Below are 26,035 nucleotides of genomic sequence, written 5' to 3'. Positions count from 1 at the left end.
TACGATGCATTGAGAAGCTGGTATTTTAAAAACACCTACATGGCACTAACTACATGCTAGGCAGCATTATACCAACTGCAACAATAGCAAACCATCTCACTTGCCATCACTGAATATCCCTTCCAAGATACAGCATCCTTTCAATCATCCAAAGCTAAAAAGTATGGGAAATATAATAATTATGCAATTAGTTTGAAATATAGCAAAATAGAGCCAGAGAGTTGGCTGAGTGGTTGGAAGCACTTGCTGCTCTTCCAGGAGCCCCCAGTTGACTTCTCAGCAGGCTTCACAACCTCCTGTAACTCCAGCTCCAGAGAACTCCAAGCGCTCGACTCACAGGGTATTGGCAGGGATGTGGCATACACACACACACTTAAAAATGAAGTATTTTTATTTTAGGAAAAATAGAAATGGAAGAAATGACTTAGTGATTAAGAACATTCACTGTTATTACATAGAACAGTTCAGTTTCCACCAACCAAGTCTGGCACTTCATTTACTTGTAACTTCAGCTCCAAGGGGTACAATGTCCTCTTCTGGCTCTCTCTCTCTCTCTCTCTCTCTCTCTCTCTCTCTCTCTCTCTCTCACACACACACACACACACACACAAACAAAATAAATCTTTCGGGAGGCAGAGGCAGGCAGATCTCTGTGAGTTTGAGGCCAGCTTGGTCTACAGAGCTAGTTCCAGGACAGGTTTCAAAGCTATAGAGAAATGATAATATACATAGTACCTTCCAGCACTATGAATGATAGCCAATAGTCAATACAGCTTGATTGCCCCATGTTCTGTGATACCAGTATATGCTGTTTTCAGTAATAGGGTCTTAGCGTCAAATTCTGAAGGGTGACCAGGAGCAATGGCAAGAGCTTGTAATGTTTGAGATTTATTTATATATTTATTGTGTGTGTGTGTGTGTGTGTGTGTGTGTGTGTTCACATATCTAAGCAGGCCAGAGATATCTGTTACCTCAGGTCTCGATAGTTGTGAGCTGAGTGTCAGGAGCTGAACTTGGGAGCAGTACAGACTTTTAACTACTGAGTCTTCTCTATAGCCCCCATCTACAGTTTCCTTCACATCATTGTTGTCTACCTAGATTTTGGTGCCTTCCATGTGACTCTTTTAAGATGTTTGGGTTATTTGTGGTTTATGGCCAGGGATTTAACTTCCCTTTGACTTGCTCTTATGGGAACTAAAGGTTCAACTGTAACTTTAAGGTTGCTGTGGCTACCTACCAAATAAGGTTATGATTATGGCATGTCTGATTATGACATGCCTGTGGGACACCTTTTTCAGATGAGGCCACTGGCAGGTAGGCAGCAGACTGGGACAAAGCAGAAGATAGTATAAGTTTTAAGCTAAAGGTCCAAGCAAACCATTGTTCTGAGAGCATGGCCTGTGGTGGAAGAGAAGACACTGACGGTGAGTGTATTAATGTATAGCTATAAAGAAGTAAGAAACTCTCTTTGGATGCCATGTTTGCCATTATAGTATATAGAATTCCTCTGGCTTTGTAGTATTTTGTCATGAATAATAAAACCCAGAGACAGATATTGAGGTTCAAGCTGAAGATGAAAAAAGCAGAGCAGCCAAGCCGCTGGAGAGCTCTTACCTCTTTGAAGTCTTCAGTCTGAGAGTGAGTTCCTGTCTCACCCCACTTTATATTCCGCTCTAGTGCTGGGCTTAAAGGTGTGCACCACCACAGCCTGGCCTCTACGGCTAACTAATGTGGGTTCTGGGATTAAAGGTGTGTGCCACCACCGCCTGGCCTCTATAGCTAATTGATGTAGCTGCTGGGCTTAAAGGTGTGCACCACCACCGCCTGGCCTCTACGGCTAACTAATGTGGGTTCTGGGATTAAAGGTGTGTGCCACCACCGCCTGGCCTCTATAGCTAATTGATGTAGCTGCTGGGATTAAAGGTGTGTGCCACCACCGCCTGGCCTCTACGGCTAACTAATGTGGGTTCTGGGATTAAAGGTGTGTGCCACCACCACCTGGCCTCTATGGCTGGCTAGTGTGGCTGTTCTGCATTCTGATCTTCACCAAGTTTTATTTATTAACATACAAATGAAATATCACTACAGTACTTGATCCTTTTGATATTCTCACTTGTAGATGTACTGAGTCTTGTCTATGTCTTTAAAGATTTTCATTTTCTGGGATGTAAATCTTCTCTTGTGAAAGAGAAGTCCCCCTCTTTGAGTAATAGAATCATTGCCATCTTATATGGTTAGTCATTTCATATTTCTGTGCCACCCTTTTCAGTTTATATTTTAAGTATAATGTTCTTGATTAATCATTTGAGAATTTCATAGATATGTACAATGTATTTTGATTATACTCATACACTACCCCTCTCCTTAGCTCTTCCCAAGACTATCTCACCCCCTGGGCCCCTCCCAACATCAAAGCATCTTATTTTTTATAACCCACTGAGTCCAGTTAGTACTGCCCCTCCCTCTTCATACGGGTGAGAGGCCAGCCATTAAAGCATGGTTATTCTGCCAGGGACCACACTGCTAAAGAACACGGATTCTCCCTCAGTCAGCAGCCATGAATTGTCAGTAGCTCTTCAGTAAGGGGTGGGAGTTGGTGAGGCCCTCCTTCCTCCACGCTGGAATGTTGACTGGCTTGCTCTGTGCAGGCAGTCTCAGTTGCTGTGACCTCATGAGTATAACTGTCCTTTCATGTCTGAGAAACACGGTTTCACTCAAGCCTTCCTTTGATGTGTGCCACCCTTTTTCTATAAACAGTCCCCAATTCTCTTTTCTTGTCATTATACTATTCTTATTTCTTAGTTATTGCATTTCGATGGCATATTTTCATTGCATTTAGATTTTTTAAAAGTGATCTAAAATGCTTGGGTGTATGAAACTTAATCTATTTATTAAAAATGCAGTCATTAAAACATATCACTCCCCTGGGGCAGTGGTGGTACATACCTTTAATCCCAGCACTTGAGAGGCAGAGGCAGGAGGATCTCTCTGAGTTCGAGGCCAGCCTGGTCTACAGGAGCTGCTGCACAGAGAAACTCTGTCTCAAAAGAAAAGACAAGAACATAAACAAATCACCCCCAAGAATATTAGTGTATTACATGAAAATTAAGATGCAGGCGAGAGCCTTTTGTCCCCTGGCGCACTCCATGGTTTTGGCCACGCTGTCCTCTCTTCTGTGTTTAAGCACTACCCTTTTCTTGCGCTCGCTCTCATCACCTTAGCAGCCATATTTTATACACTTTCCACATACCCAGGGAATTGTAACAATGCCTTTCAGATTATGGGTGGTAAACTGGATTCTACTGGTACCAAGTTATGTATCATTAATCTTTTGAGATCTCTAGGTACTGTAAAATAGTAGTGATGTATATATTTTATGAGATGACTATGAAATATAGTATCTTAGTTAGGGTTTCTGTTGCTGCGAAGAGATACCATGAATGAGCACAGCAACTCATCAGGAAAACATGTAATTGTGGTGGCTTGCTTCCAGTTTCAGAGGTTCAGTCCATACTCATTATGATGGGGAGCATGACAGCGTGCAGGCAGACATGATGCGGGTTATATCTTGATCAGAAGGCAACAGGAGCTGAACTGAGGCACTGGGCATGGCATGACTATATCTGAGACCTCAAAGCCCACCCCCACAGTGACACACTTTCTCCAACAAGATCACACCTACTCCAACAAAACCACATCTCCTAATAGTGTCACTCCCTATGGGCTTATGGGGCCAATGACATTCAAACTACCATATAGAGGTTATTTAAATTTGCATGTATTCGTATAGTAATTTAATAAATAGGTAGTGAGTGTTTATGAGTATAGAAATAGGGTTCAGACAAGCATTCAGAAGTGCCTCTTCTATTATGTTTTTACCAAACCAGAAAGGCTGAGGAATCTTCTCTTTGCCACTTAGTAGTTGGAATTTGAATAACCCCTCTGGGCTTCGGTTCTTTCCTTTGAAATCAGGGCATTGTGATGGTGCCTACCTCACAGAATTATTGTAAGCTTTAAATGTGATCACATATTTAAAGTGATTAGAATACTACCAGGCACATAAGTGCCCAATAAATGGGAGCTATTATTAACCTGTCTTACATCAGGAATGGAGACTCCAAATCATCCTCATGTCTGGGATTTAGATAATTTAATTCTGGCAGCATAATCAAGTTTTTCTTCTTCTATTCCCAGAATGAATGAAAAATAAGTGATTATGATCTTACATGTCATAACTTTTCACAAACTATCTCAAGACAATTCCATTAGTTTAAGCTCACCACTGATGAGCTGAACAAGGCTGTTGATTGAGCCAATTGAGACATGTGAAAACATTTTGTAAACTCCAAAGTGATATTTGAATATTAGAGCTATTTTAATTTTAAAAATCCCATTTCACTAGGTTCATTTACATTTTTCTGCCAGTTCTATATGTTTCCTAAAATTGTAGCTTTACACTATTACTAACATGCTGAAGTTATAGCCAGGCAGTGACGCATTTGCCCAGCATGCACCATGCTCTAGGTCCAATCCCCAGTACTCCTTACCCCTCCACACACACAAAAGCACACACAGGCAAACACAAAATCAAATGAGGGCATGGTGGCTCATGCTGCTAAACATTCAAGAGGCTAAGGTAGTTGGATTGCTACAAGATCAAGGCTAGCCTGTGCTACAGGGTAAGTCCCAGGTAAGCTTGGGCTACAGCACGAGACCTTGTCTCATAAATAAAAAAAAAACTAACAAACAAACAAAACCCCCAATATTATTAGCATGAAGTTAAGGTTTTAGCCCTGAGGAGGGCTCATTAAATGGTACTAAAAAATTCTAAATGAGAAGTTATGTGTTGTGAGCTGCGGAAGCAGAGGTAAAGTAGAATCGACGTTAAAAGGAGTATAAGCACCAATACTACCAATAGCAGAAACATTGATTTGGATGTATTCTGAGATGCTTGCTTTAAAAAATAAACTTTACTGTTATGTCTGTACATCAGCTGAGGACTTGGACTAACAGTCAGATTCAATGCATTGTAAATATTCATATAGGATTATCATAAAAAAGTTGAAAATGATGTTTTATCTGTACATTTGCTTCAGTTGTGAAAGTGATTTATCAAAGCCAAAATCATAAACACAGCGTTTTGCTCTTCCCACCTACCCCATTCGAACTTTCGTTGTGTTTTTCAGTTACAAGGGTGTAGTTTGACTGCTGTTATAGGAAACATACATGCCTTTAAGCAAGCTTGTTGCTTTTAGTCATAAAAGAAGACAGGCCCGTCCCGGGAAAACTGAAATATAGGGCAGAAGGCAAAGTCTTCCTAAATAACTGACTCCTTTCGCTTCTTTCCTGAATGGCACAGTCAGCATAGGAGCAGATAAATACCCTTTAGCACAGCACCCTTCCTGGTGAGCACAGGGGAAAGGAGAGCCATGGGAAGGCTGTTCCTGTATGGCACATGCACGCCACTGCTGCTCCTGAGTCTGGCTGGAGTCATAAAGGATGCTAATTGCTTGCATAGTTACTGTGCATTGTTTGACTGGACAAAAGAAGCTGGTGGAGGTGTAACTGCCCTTGTTTTCTCAGGATGGTTAATCTATAGTTTTTGTTTTGACAGTTCCTTGTTGCCATGGATTAGAAAAATAAGAGAGGAGAATTCACTGAGCCGTTTGCATCAGCAATTAGGGGTCCAAGTGGGGACTAGAAGGTTTGAGGCCAGTCCTGCCCAGGTTTATGTTCACAAGTGTTAGGGACATTAGGGCTTAAAGCTGAGTGCCTCTGCTCATCTAAGGGCTCCCGCCACTCTTCTCTCCCCTTCCCCCATTTGCATTTCTCCTTACAGTATCTATGGACCAAGACAGCGATGTGTTCTTAAATCAACAAGAGCCAGACACCCTTCAAAATTTCCAACTAAGTAGTGGCTTTGTCCTCAACACTGATGTGGCAAAGGAGAAAATGGAAGTGGATTTAGGCCTGCCACCAGATCCCACCACTATAGATGCCAGCCTCTTTAGAAGATCCAGCAGTATCCCATTGATCAATGGATTCGGGTGAGCAGGGTAGACATACCTGATGGCAAAAAGGGGGTGTTGGACAAAATGACACCTGGTAGAATTTCCTTGTTTTTATTTATCAAGGTTTTATAGGCATCTTCCATATTTCTGGTGTCTAGACTCCACCTCAGCCTAGTGGAGAAGAAGGAGTGGATGAGCCAAACCGATGGACAGCATTCACCCCACCCTATCCCATCTCAGCTTAACACATACCTGAACCTGAACATTCTCTTCTGACAGGACTGCCTGGACCCAGCTAGCGCCACCAGTTGGTGTGGAACATGACATTTTTGTAATTTCACTTTTTCTCTTAGCCACTCCTTTGAAGAAGCTGAACATCCCTCCACCTGTGCCTCCAGATGTGTTTTATTGCCTTTTCACTTTCTCAGCTGTCTTCTTCCCCTTTGTTTGGCCTTTATCTCCTGCACACTGAAGATGGAAATAGTTGTCAAGCAAATACATTTGGAGATATATCTTGTTTATGCACGCTCAGTGGGTAATATCCCTAGCCATAAAAGAGGAAATAATTGGTTGAGATGTATATTTTACTTTTTTTTGTGCAAAGCACAGGTATACATATAATATATGGGCAGATAAGTAATATATAGGTGGTTGTCTTACTTATTTCTTATTGCTGTGAAAAAAGCACCATGACCAAGGAAACTTAAAAAAGAAACATTTAATTTGGAGCTGATGGTTTCAGAGGCTTAGAGTTTGGGATCATTGCAGGCAGGCAAGCATGTCACTGGAGCAGAGCTGAGAGCTCACATCTTGAGACACAACCAGAAAGCAGAATGAAAGAGACATACTGGGAATGACTTCAGTCTTGAAACTTCAAAACTGTATCCCCGCCCCCAGTAGCACACCTCTTTCAACAAAGCCACACCTCTTAATTCTCCCCAAACAATCCCACCCACTGGGGACCTAGTGTTCACACATAAGAGCCAGTGGGGCCGTTCTCTAGGGGCTGGAAAGGTAGTTCGGTGGGTACATTGCTTGACATGCAAGCATGAAGTTCGGAGTTCAGATCCCCAGAGTCCACAATTAAAGCCAGGCACGGCAGTAAAGACCTGCAACTTTAGCAGTTGGGGTCCACAGACAGGGAGCTTGCAGGGACTTGTTAGCCAGCCAGCTAGACTAGCTTACATGGTAAGCTTTGTTTCTTTTGTGCCTCCCAGATAAATTACCATAAACTTTCAATTTTCTGTATAAATGTTACTTTATGCATTAAGACCTTGAGCTATGAAGTTTATCTCTAATTGCATATTAATATTAAATAAAACCCTTTAGTCCTGTGAACAAAAAGGAGACTCTGGAGAAATAGCATATCTATCATTCTTTGGCGTGTCAGTGTTGGTATCTTCCTCTATTCACTCCACCCTTTTGAAGCAGGGCCTCTCACTGAACCTGGATCTCATCATTTCACCTCATCAAAACTTTTGACATTGGCACTTTTACTAATACATGATGCACATAAAGCACAACAGGGTATTTTGATTTGTTTGTTTTGAGATTCTCAGGAATTGAACCTAGAACCTCGAGCATACTAGGAAAGCTCAATACCAGTGAACCATAGCCTCAGCCTTGACAGTAATACTGTTTTGAAGAGTTCACATTTAGGAAATTTCCTTCTGCAAGTAAGGCTGCAAGAGAATGGACTTTTCTACACATAGAATTTGATGCGAAATGAGAAAATCACTTGACAAACATGTGTTTGGCAAGCTGTAGATAGTCGTTCACTGCTATGCATAGTCTGGAAAGCAGAAGGACACTAGGAATTTGAGGCCTGAGTAAGGGAGCATGGCACATATGAACTGGGAATACGAGAGGGGAATGAATTTGATTAAGGGTCAGTGTAATCATACTTTAGACCAATTCTCCCTTCTGAGCAAGTCTCTGACTGCACCCTAACTCACTCAATATGCTATAAACGAAAACAAGCCCTCACATAGGCAGGTCTCTGACTTCAGGCATGTCACACGTGATTCCCGTGTTATGTCAAAGGTGTGGACAGCTGAGTGTGGTGGTTCATGCTCATAATCCTGGCCCCTGAAGACTGGGACTGAAGGATCATCATGAGTTCTTTATACTCACAGTCTCCAGTTCATTAGCTTAATAGCTAATGTCAAAACCTTTGACAGAGTCTTATGGAACAGGCTGTGTTCCAACTGGTAATCTCTTGCCTCCACCTCCTAAGTGTTGTGATTAGAGGCAGGTGCTACCACACCTAGCGTCAATACTACATTCAAAGTATATAATATAAATATTATATTTAAGATAGTTTTTTAAATTAATTTATAACCCAGTTACAGTTTCCCATTCCACCTCTCCTCCCAGTCCCTCCCCCATCCCTTCTGTTCCCATCCCCCAATCCACTCCTTCCTTTCTGTTCAGGAAAGGGCATGTCTCCCATGAGTATCAAATTAACAAAACATGGCATATCAAGTTGCAGTAAGACTAAGCACTTCACTATATTTAAGGTAGTTTTTAATACTATATTTAAAAATAAAGTAGGCTTTTTTTTGAGACAGGGTTTCTCTGTAGCTTTAGAGCCTGTCCTGGAACTAGCTCTGTAGGTTTTAATTGTTTTTTCCTCTGGCCTTTCTTTAAATGATTAGAAATTGAGATAGGGGTGTAACTCTCTAGTAAACTGTTTCCCTAGCATGTATGGGACTTTGGGATCGATCCCCATCACCACACACAGACAAACATATACAGAAACCTTTGCTTAACCAGATGCCATCTTCCTGTAATCACAGGATGTAGCAGGATCAGTCAAAAGAGTTGCTGTGAGTTCAAGACCAGCCTGGACTACGTAGCAATTTTGATGTCAGCCAGGTCAATATAGTGAGGCCCTACTCACACAAACAAAATAAAACCTTTAAATATTAAGTATTTTGGACTCCCTGCCAATGGCTTCCCCCTCTACAGCCCTCTGGCTTCATTCTACAGTGACATAGAAGAGAAGTAACAACAGAAATTTTACGTCCCCAAAGCCTTAATATTTACTGTGTGGTGCTTTCAAGGTTTATCCACTATCTAGTTTACTGAATTCTTACTAACCTAGAAGAATAGTACTCATCCCACTAAGGTGTTTTTTCAGGAATAATTAACACAGATCTACTGTTGCTTAGATAAGTTGTATACTGACATTTGATATGGGACATATGAACATGATCCAGTTATATTGCCTCTGCTTTGTTCCAAGTTAGAGGACAGCTACGTGCGGTGGCCCATGCCTGTATTCCTAGCATTCTGGAAGTGGAGTTCCAGAGTTCAGTGAGCTCAAGGCCAGCTTTGGTTACATAGTGAGAGACTGTTTTTAAAGATCAACACACACGTGTGTATGTGGTGTATGTGGGGGAGAGAGAGAGAGAGAGAGAGAGAGAGAGAGAGAGAGAGAGAATGGGAATGCACACAAGTACAGAAAGAGGAGGAGGAAGGAGAAGTCAGCTGGGTATTATGCAAACTATAATCTTAGCACTCCGAAACTTGGGAGGTGAATGCAGGAGAATCAGGGGTTCAAAGTCAACCTTGGCTACACAAAGAGGTGGAGACAGGCCTCAACTTCATAGGACCCTACCTGAAACAAACCAAAATTAAAGGAGGCAAAGAAAATATAGGAATGAAGAGCTTAGGTAACATTTCAAGTATACGGAATAAGCCTGGAAATAGACAAGCGTAGGTTTATACAGACAGCTGAACGGTCAAATCTGTGTGTAGCGCTGGCTTTAAATGTTTGCCTGCTCCTCTAATGATCTGTTGATCTTAAGCAAAGGTCTTTTCCTCCCACTAATCTATTTTTAGTTGAAACTTCAACATACTTAAATCTATAAGGCAGTTGCTAATTATTCCTTCCCGGGCAGGACTGTTTTGTACTCTAGGGTTCTTTGTCCCTCACATAACATGCATCCCTTTCACGAGTAAAATATCCAATGGGCCTGGTGGCCTATATTCTTAGCTACGTAGAAGACTGACGCAGGAAAATTTCAAGTTCATGACCTACCTAAGCTGTGAGATGGAATTCAGACCGACATAGGTAACAGTGAGTCAAAAGAGGGCTGAGAATATAGTTCAATGGTCGAGCTACGACATACTGGGCACTGGCTCCACTCCCCACCATCACAGTAAAATAATAGATAAAATTAATGATAGTGGTCAACAATAGTATTTAAAATGAACTATTAATTTACATAATTGTGGGGTACAGCAATCTCATTCAATACATATGTATGATGTTTAATAATCCAATTAAGGTGGTTGCTAATCCAATTTCCTTATAGTTTTATAAAGTTCAGATTAACACCAATACTTATATTTGTCACTCTGTATATTTCAATATATGTATGTAATGTATACCGATCACATAAGAGTAGCAATGTTTCCAACTCTCACCGGCTTTGTGTCTGTAGCCCGTAAGTTCCCCTCTTGTCTGGCTCTAAAGTACAGGCTAGGTTGCTGTGAACTCTGCCCACTTCACTGTGCTATACTGGACAAAAGAAAACCAGAGAAGCTATGTTTGTGTCTAGATTTCGTTCTAAAATTTTCCTAGTCCCTGAAACCCAAAAGTCTGTAGCCAGACTGCGGAGGGCTTTGAATGTCATAATAACGCCCTGAATGTGGCAGATAATAGCCTCTGAAAATTGTGAGCTAGAGAGCAAGCTGTTCTTTAGGAAGGTGACCCCGGCAGTCTGCTAAATAGCTTGAAATAAGGAAAGAACAGAGGTGAGGAGGCCAAAGAGACTATTGTGCAGTTTGTGTATAAGGAAAAATGCTTTGAAGTGGTTTTTGGCAACGATCCTAAAAAGAAGAAGATGGACAGAAAATAGAGTGTAGGGGGTACAGCCTAAATGACTGGTGCTTGATTGGATATAAGCAGCAAGAAGGTGTTAGTAGAAATATTTCTTTTTGAGAGAGAGAGAGAGACAAGGTTTCATATAGCCTAGGGGCTAGCCTCAAATTCACTCTGTAGCTAAGACTGGCAATGAATTCCTGGTTCTCCTGCCTTGGTTTCCCAAGTGCTGGGATTATAGGCATGTACCACCACTCCTGGCTAAAGATGATTTCTTCGAGTCGGTAGAGAGAGCTGAATAAATGACACACGGGAATCGTTTTGTATTCTTTTTGTGACTTCTTGGGAGTTAAACTGAGAAGTTATGATAAAAAGAAACATAAAAAGTAAAAGATGGCTTCTTCTGGGTGATAAGGTGACTAGGACTGAGAGCGCCTATGTAGACAACTGTCAAGCTGGGAACACAGTTGCCATTTTTAGTGCGCGGTGGTTGGCTGCCCTTGTTTGTGGTGTGGGAATCTGGTCCAGTGTTGCACAAACTTGCAAATTTTTAACTGAAGCTGGAAATACTGAGTTTGATTTTTTTTTTAAAGATGTGAAACCTCTTTAGAGTACACAATGAATTCAAAACCATTTTAACAGGGCAGGGCAATGCTGACCTGCCGACATCTGTTTCTTTGAGCCCTGCTGTTGGTTGTGGTTCTTTATGTAACAGTTCAGCCATTGAGAATTTGTGCTTGTACATTATAGCTCCGACCCTAAAATTAAATAAGTTACAGGTTTACACAAAAAAGCGGTGTATTTCCAAGGTTACAGAAAATTATGCTTATTTTCAGGAGAACACTTAGGGGTAAAATGGCGTATCTGAGAATTTCTTACCTTACAATGCAACTTGTTTAAGCTTGGATGAGTAAGCATCTCTGTCTCTCCCTGTCTTTCCCTGTCTGTCTCTGTCTCTGTCTCTGCCTCTCTCTGTCTCTCTCTGTCTGTCTGTCTGTCTCTCTCTGTCTCTCTCCGTGTGTGTGTGTGTGTAAACATCCACACAGATGTCTCCACCATTTGAGCTCACAGTGTTCCTCTTTAACCATAAGTTGTATTTCTTTGAAAAGTTGGTAATGGATTTTATAAGCCACATGTTTTCTTTTGTCTTAGTGATAACTCACAGGGATTCCAAGTGGACAACTTAAGAATGAGAAGGAACAGCTCACCATTTCTGAATCGCCATGCTTTGGTAAGAAAACGCTTCCTGGGCCATCCCTGCGGGAGATGTGCTTCTTCTTCTCCTCTGGTGGCCCTCAGACTTGAGTGTGGAGCACGGAGAGCTTGTTAAAACACGGCTAGGTCTCTCTTCTCAGGGTTTCTGACTCACAAGGTCTGGGAAGGAGCCTGAGAATGTGCATTTCTAGAAAGTCCTGGCTTTGGGAAACAGCTTCTCTAAACATTGCCAACAGAAAACAAACACACCCAGTGCTGTTCTGATTACTTTGCTGCAGCTGCAACCGAATTAGCTTTTAAATCCCTGATGAATTGAAGACGAAGTTAGGTTCTCATATGTAAAGTCATCGAGTTTCCATTCCCTTCTCAGGCTTTCCTAAAAGTAGTTTGCAGCCCCTTTTAGTTAAATGTTTATCTCACGTATTCATCTGGAATCATAGTTAGAATTTCCTATTCATAGTGTTACCAGGCAATCTCTAAATTATAAGCTCCTTTTCTGCTAATTAAAGCTAGGAAAATAGAAAAGAGTCCTATAGGTCAGTAAGTCAAAAGAATAAATGATTCATCATAAGAAAAATTTTTAGGTGATGTAAATTGTTGCTCACACAACATTCAATGAACTATTTTAAGGATGCTCTGAGCAGCACTAGGCTTTCAGACCGTGTTTGAATCACCACCTCTCTAGTTTCAACAAGCACACGCCTTTGTCTTGCTGCTGGAAGGGTGGGCGGCTTTTCAAGGCTCCCACCATTGACTAATCTATGAGGGGCCTTTGTCATGCTAAGGAGGCTCCCATCTACTCCTACCTGTTTGAATTGTTGTAGTACTTTTTCTGTATCATTTGAAATAATTGTGTGTTCTTCCCTTTTGTTCTATTAATAGAGTGTATTATGCAGATTTTCTTATGTTGAATCACCTTCAGATTCCTGGGATAAATCTTTTGGTGTTAGTCTACAGTTGTCTTGTGATATTTTTACTGGCTTGAGGATCTGGGTAATGCTAGCCTCATAAAACATTGGGAAGCTATATATTTTGATCCTTCTTTCCTTCTCCTAGACCCCTAACTCACCTTCCCTCCCCAGTGCCTCCTCTTCCTCCACTTCTTCCCTCCACACCCCCTCTTCCCTTACCTCCTTTTTCTTGTTCCCTCCTCTTTCCTACCCCTCTTCTCCTCTTACCACTGCTCATTTCTTCCAGCTCTAGCTCCCTCAGATTCTCTTCCTTACATCCTCTCCTTCTCCCCACTTCCCATCCTCCCCTTCTCATCCCCACTCACTTTTCTTCCTCTCGCTCTCCCTCCCTTTCTAGCCTACTCGTCAACCTCCCCTCTTCCCCTTCCTCTCCTCTTTCCCCTCCTTCCTCTACTCCTCCTCCCTGCTCCTCCCTCTCCTGTCTCTCCATCCTCCTCCCCTCCTTCCTCTCCCCTTCTCCACCCCTTCCCAACTCCCCAATTCTTCTCCCCTCCCCTATCTTCTACAACCTCCCCCTTTTCATCCTTCTTCATTCTCTCATATCTCCTTCCCCTCATTCTTCCCTCTCCCTAACCTCTTCCCCATTCTCTCTTCCACCTCCCCTCTCCTTTCTCCCACTCCCCTTTCCTCCTCTGTCTTCCTTCCCTCTTCCCTTTCCCATCTCTCTCCTTCTTTCTCCCTCCTCTCTTTCTGCCCCATTCCTCATCCCCTCCCCCTTTTCTTCCACCTCACCTCCTCCTCCCCCCTCCTCCATTCCCTCCTCCTCCTCCTCGATACCTTCTCCCTCCCGCTCTTCTTTCCCCTTTCCTTTTCCCTTTCTCTCCTATTCTGTTTCCCACTCTTCTCCCCTCCTGCCTCCCACCTTTCCTGACCCTCCCACTCCCCTCTCAGTCACCTGATCCCTCTCCCCCTCTCATTTCCCTCTTCTTCCTATATCCTCCTCCCCTCTCTCCTACTTCTTCAAGCCCTTCCCCTCTCCCTCTCTTCTTTAGCCCCACCCTCTCCTTTCTCCCCTCCTCCCCTCCTTTTCCCTACCCTTTCCATTCTTCTCCTTTCCATTCCTTTTCCTCTCCTTCTCCATCCTTTTTCTCTTCTTCTCCATCCTCCCATTTTCTCCTCACCCTCTTTTCCTCTCTCGTTCCCACTCTATCCCACCCTCTCCTTCTCCTCTCCCTCTCTCCTCCCCATCATCTTTTTTCACTCCCCCTTTTCTCCTTAATTCCTCTTCCTTTCCCTTTCCTAACCACACCCTTTCCCTCTCCTTCCTCTCTACCTCCTTTGCTTTCCTTCCCTCTTCCCCTTCCTCTCTTCCTCCCACTACTTCCTGTCCCCTCACCCTCCTTCTTCCCTCCTACCTCCTTTCATTCTCCTCCCTTCCCTCCCTTCCTACTCTGTTCCCACTCTACTCCCCTACTTTCCTTGCCTCCAGTGTCTGACTGAGAGTTCAGTTCCTAGAACATGTATAGAGGAAGGGCAGAACTGGCTCCTGAAAGTTTCCTTTGACTCATGTGCAATGGCATACACATACTCCCACACAAATAGTAAATTAATAAATAAGCAATCATTAAAGAAATAGAGACCATGAATTTGAGAGAGAGCATGGGAGTGCATGGGAAGGGTTGGAGAGAGGGAGGGGAAGAGGAAAACAATGTAATTACACTTTAATTTCAAAAACATAAAATATTTTAAATTCAAAAAAGAAAATAGCATATTTGATGAGCTGGGAGAAAAAAAGAAATAGAATGTGGAGAAAATAAAGTATGCGCTTATTTGAAAGGTAGCTTGCAGTATAAAGGTGGGAAGTCATGTGACCAGTAGACTAGTAAAGGATCTAATAGACTGAGCTGCGGTAGCACATGCCTGTAATTCCAGCTCTTGGGAAGTCATGTGACCAGTACACTAGTGCAGGATCTAATAGACTGAGGTGTGGTGGAGGCACATACCTGTAATTCCAGCTCTTGGGAAGTCAAAGTAGGGAGATTGGGAGTTTAAGGGCAGACTGGGCTCTAGAGCAAGGCCAGACTAAACTACACTGTAAGATTTTGTCTTAAAAACATAAAACCAACCAACCAACCAACCAACCTACCAACCAACCAACCAACCAACCAACCAACCAACCAACCAACAATGCAACAATACAGGACCTTTTTGTTGCATTCAGGTCATACCAAAGATTCTGTGTCTTATTTTATGCTCAATGAGAAGTCACTAAAGAGTTCTAAGGCAGTGGTTGCTATTAACAAGTTTTCAGTTTTGAAAAATCACTTTGGGCCTGGTGCCTTTAATCCCAGTAGTTGGGAGGCAGAAGCGGGTGGTTCCAGGATGGCCTGGCCTACAGAGTGAGTTCCAGGACAGGCAGGACTGTTTCACAGAGAAACCCTGTCTTGCAAAACAAAACAAAACAAAACAAAAGAAAGAAAGAAAAGAAAAGAAGAAAGAAAGAAATCTCTTTGGGTCTTTGGGGTACATGCCCTTAATCCCAGCACTCGGGAGGCGGGGGCAGGCACTTCTCTGAGTTCAAGGCCATGCTGATCTTCAAAGTAAGTTTCAGGACAGCATGGACAGCAGAGAGAAACCTTGTCTCAAAAAAAAATTTACCCTGGGGCTGGAGAGATAAAGCTCAGAGGGTAAGAACACTTGCTGTTCTTTAAGAAGATTGGAGTTCCCAGCACCCATCCTTGTTCTCGGTACAACTCCTGTTTCTAGAGGTCTGACGTCTTCTTCTGACCTCCAAGGGAGAAATGCACTTATATGTACAAACATACATATACACTTAATTAAAAATAAAAATAAGATCTTTAAAGATCACCCTGTTTTCATGAGCTGAGGATGCAGCAATTCATAGAGTGCTTGCCTGTAGCATGTACAAAAATCCCTGGGTTTGATCCTCAGTACTACATAAACTGGATAGGATGCTTTATACCTGCAATTCCAAAGCTCAGGAGGTGGAAGCAGAAAGATCAGAAGTTCAAAGTCATCCTCAGCTACAAGGTCAGCAAGTTCAATGCCAATCTGGGGTTACATGACAGTCTATCTCAAAAATAACATACATTAAAAGGTTTTTTTTAATTACCTTGCCTTTAGAGTCAAAAGTAGATTAGAAGAAGGCAAAGGTATATGCAAGAGTATTCAGTGGGAGATCTCTGCTCCAATAACTGTGGCAAAAGGCTGATGACGGGCCTGGAGAGATGGCTCAGTGGTTAGGAGTATCTGTTGCTTTGCAGAGGACCTGGGTTCAATTGTAAAAGCAATTTCATTGGAAAAAAGAGTGAAATAAAACTAAGGCAGATCAGTTTCTGTTGAAGAAGGATGGAAATGCAAGGACACTAATAAATAACACTATACGTATAAGCTCAGCTCAGTTGTTTGGTGCCAAATTACCTTTTCTGTGCCATAACTGCATCATCTGTAGGATGAGAATATGATAACATTGACATGATAGGCTTCTTTTGATAATCATATCTATCATTATAAAGCATTTAGTATAGCACGTGCATATACTGAATGATCAGTAAATATTTGATGTTTTGTTCGTGTGTGTTTATAAGGCTGTATGTGTAGGTGCGTGTGTAAGTGTGCATGAATGAAGTTTAATGTCAGGTGTCTTTCTCGATCTTTCTTCCCTCTGTTTCTTTGAGACAGGGTCTCTCACTGAACCTGGAGCTCCCCAATTCAGTTAGATTGCCTGACCAGCAGGTTGCGGGGATCTTCCTGGTCTTCCCAGCTCTGGGATTACAGGCGCATGCCATAATACCTGGCTTTTATCTACACGCTGTGGATCTGAACTCAGGTCCTCATACTTGCATAAGAAACATTACCAACTGAACCCTTTTTCTGGCCCCAAGAGGTTTCTAGTACTGGTAGTATGTATAGACAATAACCGTGTACCTAGCATTTAATGCAATTCCATCGAAATTATAGACTCTTCAATTTCCATAAGCTTCAGGCTAATACAATGTGTATTTTAAATAAATCATCTTACAGAACTAGTCCAGTTGCAAAGAACTGAGGTCATTTAATTTACTTAATGATGGGTATCTCAAGGTTTATTGATTTAACTTGCTATGACAGCACTAGGCATATGTTTTTATTGTGTCCAAGTATCACTTCATTATTAATGCAAGCCATATGTAAGTATGTGCTTACATTAGTACAGAAATGCTGTTATCCAGGAGAATGACACCATGAATTACAATATGGTAGACAGAAGCAACAAAATCCAGTTAGAAGAGACTTAGATGATAAGAAGTCAAGTAACAGAGGAGGTTCCAGGATTGGTTAATTCAGTGGTTGGTGATGTCATCAGAGACCCAAATTCCTTCCATGTCTGCACTCTCCTCTTCTCAGTAGCTTCTCTAATAATCTGTGTCCCAAAACAATTAGACCCAGGGTTCAAGACATTTACATGATCGTATGTGTTTATCAAACTGTTAGCAGTTATCTCTGGAACATGCAAATTTAGGACAAATTTGGTTTCTACTTTGTACATTTTGATAGTATTTAAAATTTTTTTAACAAAGTATGAACAATAAAGTTTTATTACCCACCTCTTCCCAGCACCTCACAACCACTATTCTTTCAGTTTTCATAGATTCTCACTATATAGGAGAAGCTGGCTTCCAACTTGTGGTTCTTCTGCCTCCACTTCAGTAATTTTAAATATCCTCAGAGAAAGCATAGCTCTGCTATGTGACTGGCCCTTTTGTAAAGATCTTCAAACTTTGGGCATAGATTTAGAACTCTTGGTTTCACAGAATAGCAAACCTTTAGTAAAATGCCTTAAAGAGTGTGTCGGTTTTCCTAATTGACCTACTCACTTTCTTTTCTTTCCTTTTCCTCCTTCCTTCCTCCCTTCTTTTCTTTCCTCTTTTTTCCTTTTATCTGTGTGGCCCAGGCTTTCTTCAAACTTGAGGTCTTCTGCCAAGTGCTGGAGTTTCAGGCATGTGCTAGCAGTGGGCACAAAAGTTTTAACTGTACAACCCTCAGAGCTGTCTGATGGGACAGTAGCTTTGCACATTGGGCATCACAGGCTCCAAATCAGTTTATGCTCCCTTAGTAGCAAGTGGATCATCTCATTCCTGGCACCGTTCTGTGCTCTGTCTGCAGCCCACATTAATTCCTGTTAAGTACTAATATAAGCTTCCTTGAGTCATTTCTGGAACCAGGCAGAGCAATCTCTAAACATAGCCTACAACTCTTCCTTCAGGATAGTCTCAGCATTTCTATCTGTAGCAACTGCAATAGGAAATGGGTTAAAAATAGTAAAACTAGAACATATCAAAATTAATTTTTACAAATTTTAATATCCATACACATTAAATTTGTCCCCTATCTATCTCTCTTACCTATATGTAATGTAGGCTGAACTCAAACTCAGGATCTTGCCTCAACTTCTAGCGTGCTGAGATTCATAGGCCACTATACATAGCTGTGCTTTTTGGAAAAAAAAAAGAAACATCAATCCCAGCCTTTCTTCTTAATTTCTTCAGTGAATATACTTCTTGGGAACCAGATTTAGCTAGCACACACTCTAGCCCCTTCCACTTACTTCCCTTGAGGTAGATTGTTTCCTAATTTTCTGAAAAATTGCCATACTGGTTTCCAAAGTGCTTGTACCAGTTTGCACTCCCACCAGCAATGCAGGAGTGTTCCCTTTCACCCACAACCTCTCCAGCATAAGTTCAGTGTTTTTGATCTTGGTCCTTTTACAGGTGTAAGATGGAACCTCAGAGTTGTTTTGATTTGCATTTCTCTGGTGACTAAGGATGTTGAGCATTTCCTTAAGTGTCTTTCAGTCATTTTAAATTCCTCTGTTGAGAGTTCTCTCTTTAGGTGTATACCCCATTTTTTTTATTGGATTCTTTGTTGTTTTGATTTCAAGTTACTTGAGTTCTTTGTATATTTTGGAGATCAGACCTCTGTCTGATATGGGCTTGGTGAAGATCTTTTCCCATCCTGTAGGCTGCTATTTTGTCTTGTTGACCGTGCCCTTTGCTTTACAGAAGCTTCTTAGCTTCCGGAGGTCCCATTTATTAATTGTTGCTCTCTGTGTCTGTGCTACTGAATTTTCCTACATATTGCTGCTATTTTTTTTAACCTTTTGAAGCAGACATAGCTTGCTTGTTTAAAAGACCTTTCAGATTTAAGAGTGTAGAGAAACCTATACTTTGCTTTCTATTAAGATCAAAGTGTAAAGTCCAGTTCCAGTCACTTCTCACCAATTTTATTTCCTGCTACTTCTTCCCAGTAAGTTTTCAACACCTTGAGCTTCTCTGTGCCTGGAACATGCCTCTGTCTTATTCATTGGAATACCTTCTGTACACATTAAGAATTCCTACCTCAGTCAGGCAGTGGTGGCACATGCCTTTAATCCCAGCACCGGAGAGGTGGAGGCAGGAGGATTTCTGTGAGTTCAAGGCCAGCCTGGTCTACAAGAGCTAGTTCCAGGACAGGCTCCAAAGCTAAACCCTGTCTCAAAAAAAAAAGGAAAAAGAAAGAAAGAAAAGAATTCCTCCCTCATGCACTAGGGATAGATCCTGGTCCCACTGCTAGGGCTCCCACAAACAGACCAGGCTATAAAACTACAGCCTAAACGCAGAGGGCCTAGTTCAGTCCCATGCAGGATCCCCAGAGGTCAGTCTGGAGTCCCTGAGCTCCCAGTAGCTCGGGTCAGCTGTCTCTGTGGGTTTCCCTGTCTTGATCTTGAGTGCCCATGCTCAAATTATTCCTCTTCCCTCTCTTTGATTGGAATACTGTACCTGGGCCTGATGGTTGGCTGTGGAGCTCTATATCTGCCTCCATCAGATAAAGGCTCTAGGATGAAGGTTCTATGATGACAGTTAGAGCAGTCCCCAATCTGTGTGACCCCTGGCAGTGGGACCAGGATCTATCCCTAGTGTATGAGATGGCTTTTTTATTTTATTTATTTAATTTATTTATTTATTTATTAAAGATTTCTGTCTCTTCCCCGCCACCGCCTCCCATTTCCCTCCCCCTCCCCCAATCAATGAGGACTACTGAGAACTCAAGAACAATGGCAATGGGTTTCTGATCCTACTGCACGTACTGGCTTTGTAGGAGCCTAGGCAGTTTGGATGCTCACCTTACTAGAACTGGATGGATGTGGGTGGTCCTTGGACTTCCCACAGGGCAGAGATGGCTTTTTGAAGCCCATTTTCCATGGTGGGATGCCTTGCTCAGCCTTGATGAGGGGAGGCGGGGCTTGGTCCTGTCTCAGCTGAAAGTGCCAGGCTTTGTTGACTTCCCCACTCTCTTTCTGAGGAGTGGATAAGGATGGGTTGGGGGGAAGTGGGGAGGAGAGGGAGCGGGGAAGGGAGGGCGAACTGTGATTGGTATGTCAAATGAATAATTTTTTTAAAAAAGAATTCCTACCTCAGGCTGTTGAGTTGGCTCAGTGGTTAAGAGCACTTGCTTGTCTTGAAGAGGACTTGGATTCATTTCCCAATACCCTTATGGAGGCTCACAGCCATCTGTAGCCCCAGTCCCAGCACAGCCAAAGCTCTCTTCTAACCTTCCAGGGCACCAGACTTACATGTGTTGGATACTTATATGCATACAGGCCACACACTCATGCACATAACAATAATAAGATAATTTTAAAAACAAGAATTCCTATCTACTCTGTGAGGCCTGTGGAGACCTCCGGTGTGGGGTTTTTCTAACTAGGTGTACCTCTGGATTCTTGGCTTCTAGCAAAGTGCTGTAGCACACAATAGGTACTCGTTAGATAGTTTTGAAATGCTCCACTTACTGGGATCTTAGTATATAATGAAGCTGAGTAGGTAGCCCAGTGGTGGACCACATGCCTGTCTTACCCAAGACCTTAGGTTTGATTCCCCAGCACTGAAAAAAAAAAACAAAACCAAAATAGACTGTGAGTTAGTTAAAGATACATTCACTACCAAGCATTTCAGGAAACAAGCAGGCTACAGATAGAAGAGATACATTCTGAGGGGAATTTTAAGTTTTGTGTCTGTACTTAGCCTTTAATTCCCTTGTTCTTTCATTCTCCTCATTCATGGGTTTTCCTAAGCTTTGAGACAAGACAAAAAAAAAGGAGAGAGAGAGAGAGAGAGCAGTTCTGAAAAAGAGAAAGGACCTAGGCAACAAGTACCTTAGCAACGAAGGCTACAATTTTGGAAACTACTTGAAAGTGTTTGCTCTTAAGCCAACCCATGCTATGAAAATTTCTCTTTGCCAGCAAGATTCTAGGATATTTGATGAAATTATTCTGTTCATGTTTCCTTTGAATGCATCGCAGCTTAGCTGCTGGTTTAATAACGGTGTGAGTGTTTTTTGTTCTGGTAACACCCCTTCCTAAGCTTTAGTGCTTGGTTAAAATCAGCAAGAGAACTGAGATGACATTGATCCCTAGTGTCTCAGGAAAGAAAAGCTGGCAGTGGTGCTGGGTGCAGTCGTGTACCCTGAAATCCCAGCACTCAGAAGTGGAGGGGCTCAGCTATATGAGGGGTATGAGGGCCAACCAAAAAAAAAAAAAACAGATTCATTTCAAAGTACACAAAAATGTTATTGCTGTTTTGTCTCGTGTTTCTTCTGTTAGCAACTGTTTCATTTTGACACATATAGACTTCTGAATAGCACAATGCTTTAGTCAAGATCCAATTTTCATTTTTTTTCAGTTTTGAAGTTAACAAATGCCCTTGCTACTGTACATTAGGCACTCAATAAGTATTTATTAACATTAACTTCATATTTTGAATTATTAATCGGAAACATTAAAGCAAGCTTGACTGTTATATTTTAATTTTCAGTTTCTGCCTTCCCGCACTCGTACATCTGCCAACCGAATTTTCCAAATCAAACAAGTAAGAGGATTTTAAAACTTAACAGCTGCTCATTAGAAATGGAATGATTTGTATTGGATTTATTTAATTATTTCTGGATGTATATATGAATGTGCCGTGACATGTGTGTGGCTTTCAGATGACAACATGTAGAACCCAGCTCTCTCCTTCCTCTGTGTAGGTCCTGGCAAACAAAAAGGTCTGTCATTGGGCTTGGAGGCAGGCGTCATTGCCTAATGAACCACCTTCCCCGCCCCTCTATCATCATCATCATTCTTATCAGAATTGCTGTTTCTGTAATTCTTAAAACAGTCACATGTAATGAAAAATTTTAATTCAAGAGTGCTTTCCTAAAGCAAAACAGGTAAGCTGCCAGATGTGGTACCACAGGCCAGGAATCTCAGGGCTTGGAAGACAGAAGAAGGCAGATAAGGAATTCAAGGTTATCATCAGCTATGTGTTGAGTTCAGGGCCACCTTGAGTTACATGAGACATTTAGTGTCCACATTACAGACCGTTATCTTTAAATTTCTTTCTTTATTTATTTGCTGTTTAGTTTAAACCCAGGTTTTTGTGAATGCTAAACATACACTCTACCATAGAGTGATATACCTGGACCCTTTAGCTTTTTTAACCACACACAACATCAATAAAACTTGTGAGTATACGTGCCTACAAAGTACATAGAAAGCCATGTTTATTTATACATTTCAAGTATACGCCACTGTACTAGCACACTGTATGAATCCTTGACCTAACCAAACTAAAGACACAAAATTACAGTGACCATGGTGGTGTATGCCTGGAATCCCAATGCTTAGAAGCTGGTGGCAAGAAGATCAGGAGTTCGAGGCTAGCCTGACCTACAGGAAATTTTGTCTCAATATGTCACCCTCCACCACAAAAAGAAAAAATGCTAAAGGATGTGATAAAAAGGAAATGGTATTTTTAGAAATTCTTAAGCATCATTAATAAAAGCTCAGTAGTGATAGTAAATACAAATTCCTATTTATAATATTTCATCATTTCTGTAATATTTACTTCAAATGTACATGACTAGTATTATCTTCTGTCCAAGATTTCTTTGTAGGATTAGTTTTTTGTATTTATTTTTCTCTCATATATAAATATTATAGTTTCCCCTCCCTCCACTACTCCTGGACCTTCTCCCCGAACTTCCCTCCTCCCCAGATCTACTCCTCCTCCTCCATTTTTCTTCAGAAAAGAGCGGGCCTGCCAGGGATATCAACCAAGCATGACATAGCAAGTTACAATACGACTGGGCACAAACCCTCATATCAAGGCTGGATGAGGCAACCCAGTAGAAGAAAAAGGGTCGCCAAAATAGGCAAAAGAATCAGAGGTTTGTAGAATTTTGTTGTTTTGAAACCAGTCCTCACTGTGCTGCCTAGGCTGGTCTTGAACTCCCCAGCTTGAGTGATCTACCTGCCTCAGCTTCCCTGGTATCTCAGCTGGTACTACAGGGCCTCACACATAGTAGGCAAACACTCTGCCACCAAACTGTACCCTTGCTCCATTTCAACCATTTTTAAGAGTACAGTTAATGGTATTAAGGACATTCACAACGTTAGACAATTGTTTCTGTTTCTAGGACTGTCTTGTCATGCGCAATAGAAACTATGTATCCATTTAAACAATAACCACAATCACCCCAGCCCCATCCTGTAAGTTCCATTCTATTTTATGGCTCTATGAATTTTGACTATTCTAGGTACTGCATATAAACCAAATAATATATAATATTTATACTGGCCTTTTCTACTTAGCATAATGTTTTCAAGATTCATTCATGCTGAAGAATATATTTAATTGTTTTAGAGTACTGGTAGTTGAACCCAGGCCCTTGTACATGCTAAGCAAGCACTTTACCACTGAACTATATATCGAACTCATACCTTCATTTTTATAGAGAGCTGAACAACATTCTTTTGTGTGGACATAGCACATTTTCCCCCTGTCCGCCTGATGAGATTGTTTACCTCTTGTGAGTGGTGCTGTTATGAATGTTGGTATAAAAGTGTCTGAGTCCTTATTTTCATCTCTTTGGGGACTTTTCTACAGATTCTGAACCATTTTTATTATCAAGAGCAATATCTAAAGATTATAGTTTCTCCAGATTTTCACTAATACTTGTTATTTCTTTGATAAATATTCTAAGTGCCTATCTTATATAAACAATCCATTTCATCACTTATGTAATGCATGCTTTAAATTTTTATTATATTTTATTTATTGATTGATTGATTTAGTGTGTGCTCATGTGATGGGAGTATTCCAAGGTGCAAGTGTGGATGTCAGAGGACAATTTGGGGGAGCGGATTTGCTAAGAAATATTAGTTTGGAATTGATCCATTTGTTTATGCTGTGGAACGTTTGTTTAATGATGCAAAGACGTGTTGCATTCTTTTATGTTGCATTTGTTTAACTCGGTGACGTTGTGTTATTTTGCCTGTCTAAAACACCTGATTTGTCCAATAAAGAGCTAAATGCAAAGCAAGGCAGGAGAAAGGATAGTTGGGGCTGGCAGGCAGAGAGGAGAAGTAGGAGGAGAAGTCTGCGAGGAGAAGATTGAGGAGCAAGAAAAGGAGGAGAACACCAGCGGCCAGCCACACAGCTACACAGCAAGCAATGGAGTAAGAGTGAAAGAAAAGATACACAGAAATAGAGAAATATAAATGTCGAGAGGCAAAAGGTAGATGGGATAATTTAAGTTAAGCAAAGCTGGCTATGAAGAAGCCAATCTAAGGCCAGGCATTTATAAGAAAGAATAAGCCTCTGTATGTATTTATTTGGGAGCTGGGTGGTGGGTCCCCCTAAAAGAGCCAAATGAATAAAAAATAAACCCAACTAACTACAGTGGTTCTCCCCTTTCCATCATGTGGAAAAGAAAAGAAAAGAAAAGAAAAGAAAAGAAAAGAAAAGAATAGAATAGAATAGAATAGAATAGAACCAGGTCATCATGATTGATGGCAAGCACCTTTACCACCAAGCCATGTCACCACCCCTATAATACATATTTTGAACTTCATTGGTTTGATCCAAATCATCTTTAACTACTATCATTTACTTAAATCCATACTGATAGACATTTGGTGTGCTATAGACTAAGGCCATCATAGTACTACTAGCAGAGAAAAGCAAGGACTTGTGAATCTTCTGGCTCCTGACAGGTACAGTTTCTCATCCAGTCAGTTTCTGTGCATTTGATATGTTGTAATGCAGAAGGAATGGACCACTGTTGTGATAATTTGTAGGATAACAGAGTAGAGAACCAGCCATTACAGAGAGATTTGTTTATAATGAAGTAATGGCGCTCTTCCATAGCCTAGTGAATAGCAATGAAGTACATCTTAGTGAAATTTGACTAAATGAAATCTTGTACAACAGTAGGAGTTGGGCCCTTGGTTTATTCTTATTTCCTTACCTTCCAGGAAGAAAGGATGGATATAGCAAGCAGAGAAGCAATGCATGAACGGTGAGTGTCATACTTTGAGTTACTATTTTGATCATCTGTATGTGCGGTTGTATCTTCTCCTTCAGATGGGCTGACTACAACACTAATAATTTCTTTTCTTCTGCAGGGAGATGCATACTGCAATGCAGATAACTCAGAATTGGGAAACAAGTCTAACTATGGTACAGTATTCACAGTTTAATTTTGTAGAAAATTTCTATTTTCACTAATATAGTGTTGTGTCAACAGCATCCACATGACAGTTCACAACCTCCTGTAACCCCAGTGGCAGCAGATCTGCCACCCCCTTCTGACTGACCCCTGCGGGTTCCTGTACATATGTGATGCACAGAAACTCACTCAGGTCCACACATATGCACAACAATTGCAAAATGATCCTTCAAAAGAAACATTGTATGGTTGTACCCATAAAAATAATGTCATTATCTGAAAGAGAGGCTGAAATAGTTTCTGACCCCAAACTGTAGATGTACCTGGGAGTTGTGAAGTCTCTCTACAGGTGCCATATTGGAAAAGCAGAGACAGGAGGTTGCTTTGACTCTAGAAATACCAGGTCAGCCTGGACAATATAGAGAGGATGAGGGCGGGAGATAGAGACACAGACAGACAGAGGAGGAAAACAGAGAAGCAAAGAGAGACACACAGAGACACAGAAACAGAGAGACACACACAGACAGACCGAGACA

The 26,035-nt window shown here is 41.5% G+C and overlaps 1 protein-coding gene across 1 annotated transcript; it reads left to right on the top strand.

The window, feature by feature from the left end:
- Positions 1 to 1,393: 1,393 nt before the first annotated feature.
- Positions 1,394 to 25,530, top strand: LOC121437505 (P2R1A-PPP2R2A-interacting phosphatase regulator 1-like). The gene is made up of 6 exons (XM_041637370.1): positions 1,394 to 1,424; positions 5,840 to 6,047; positions 11,995 to 12,073; positions 12,165 to 12,167; positions 21,821 to 21,874; positions 25,456 to 25,530. Exons 1-6 carry the CDS (start codon positions 1,394 to 1,396, stop codon positions 25,528 to 25,530), a joined length of 450 nt encoding a protein of 149 aa, XP_041493304.1.
- Positions 25,531 to 26,035: the final 505 nt, after the last annotated feature.

This window comes from Microtus oregoni, unplaced genomic scaffold (assembly GCF_018167655.1).
Source record: "Microtus oregoni isolate MIOR12 unplaced genomic scaffold, Mior012 000052F_ref0000163, whole genome shotgun sequence".
NCBI lineage: Eukaryota > Metazoa > Chordata > Mammalia > Rodentia > Cricetidae > Microtus > Microtus oregoni.
This window is presented reverse-complemented; position numbering and strand designations above follow the sequence as displayed.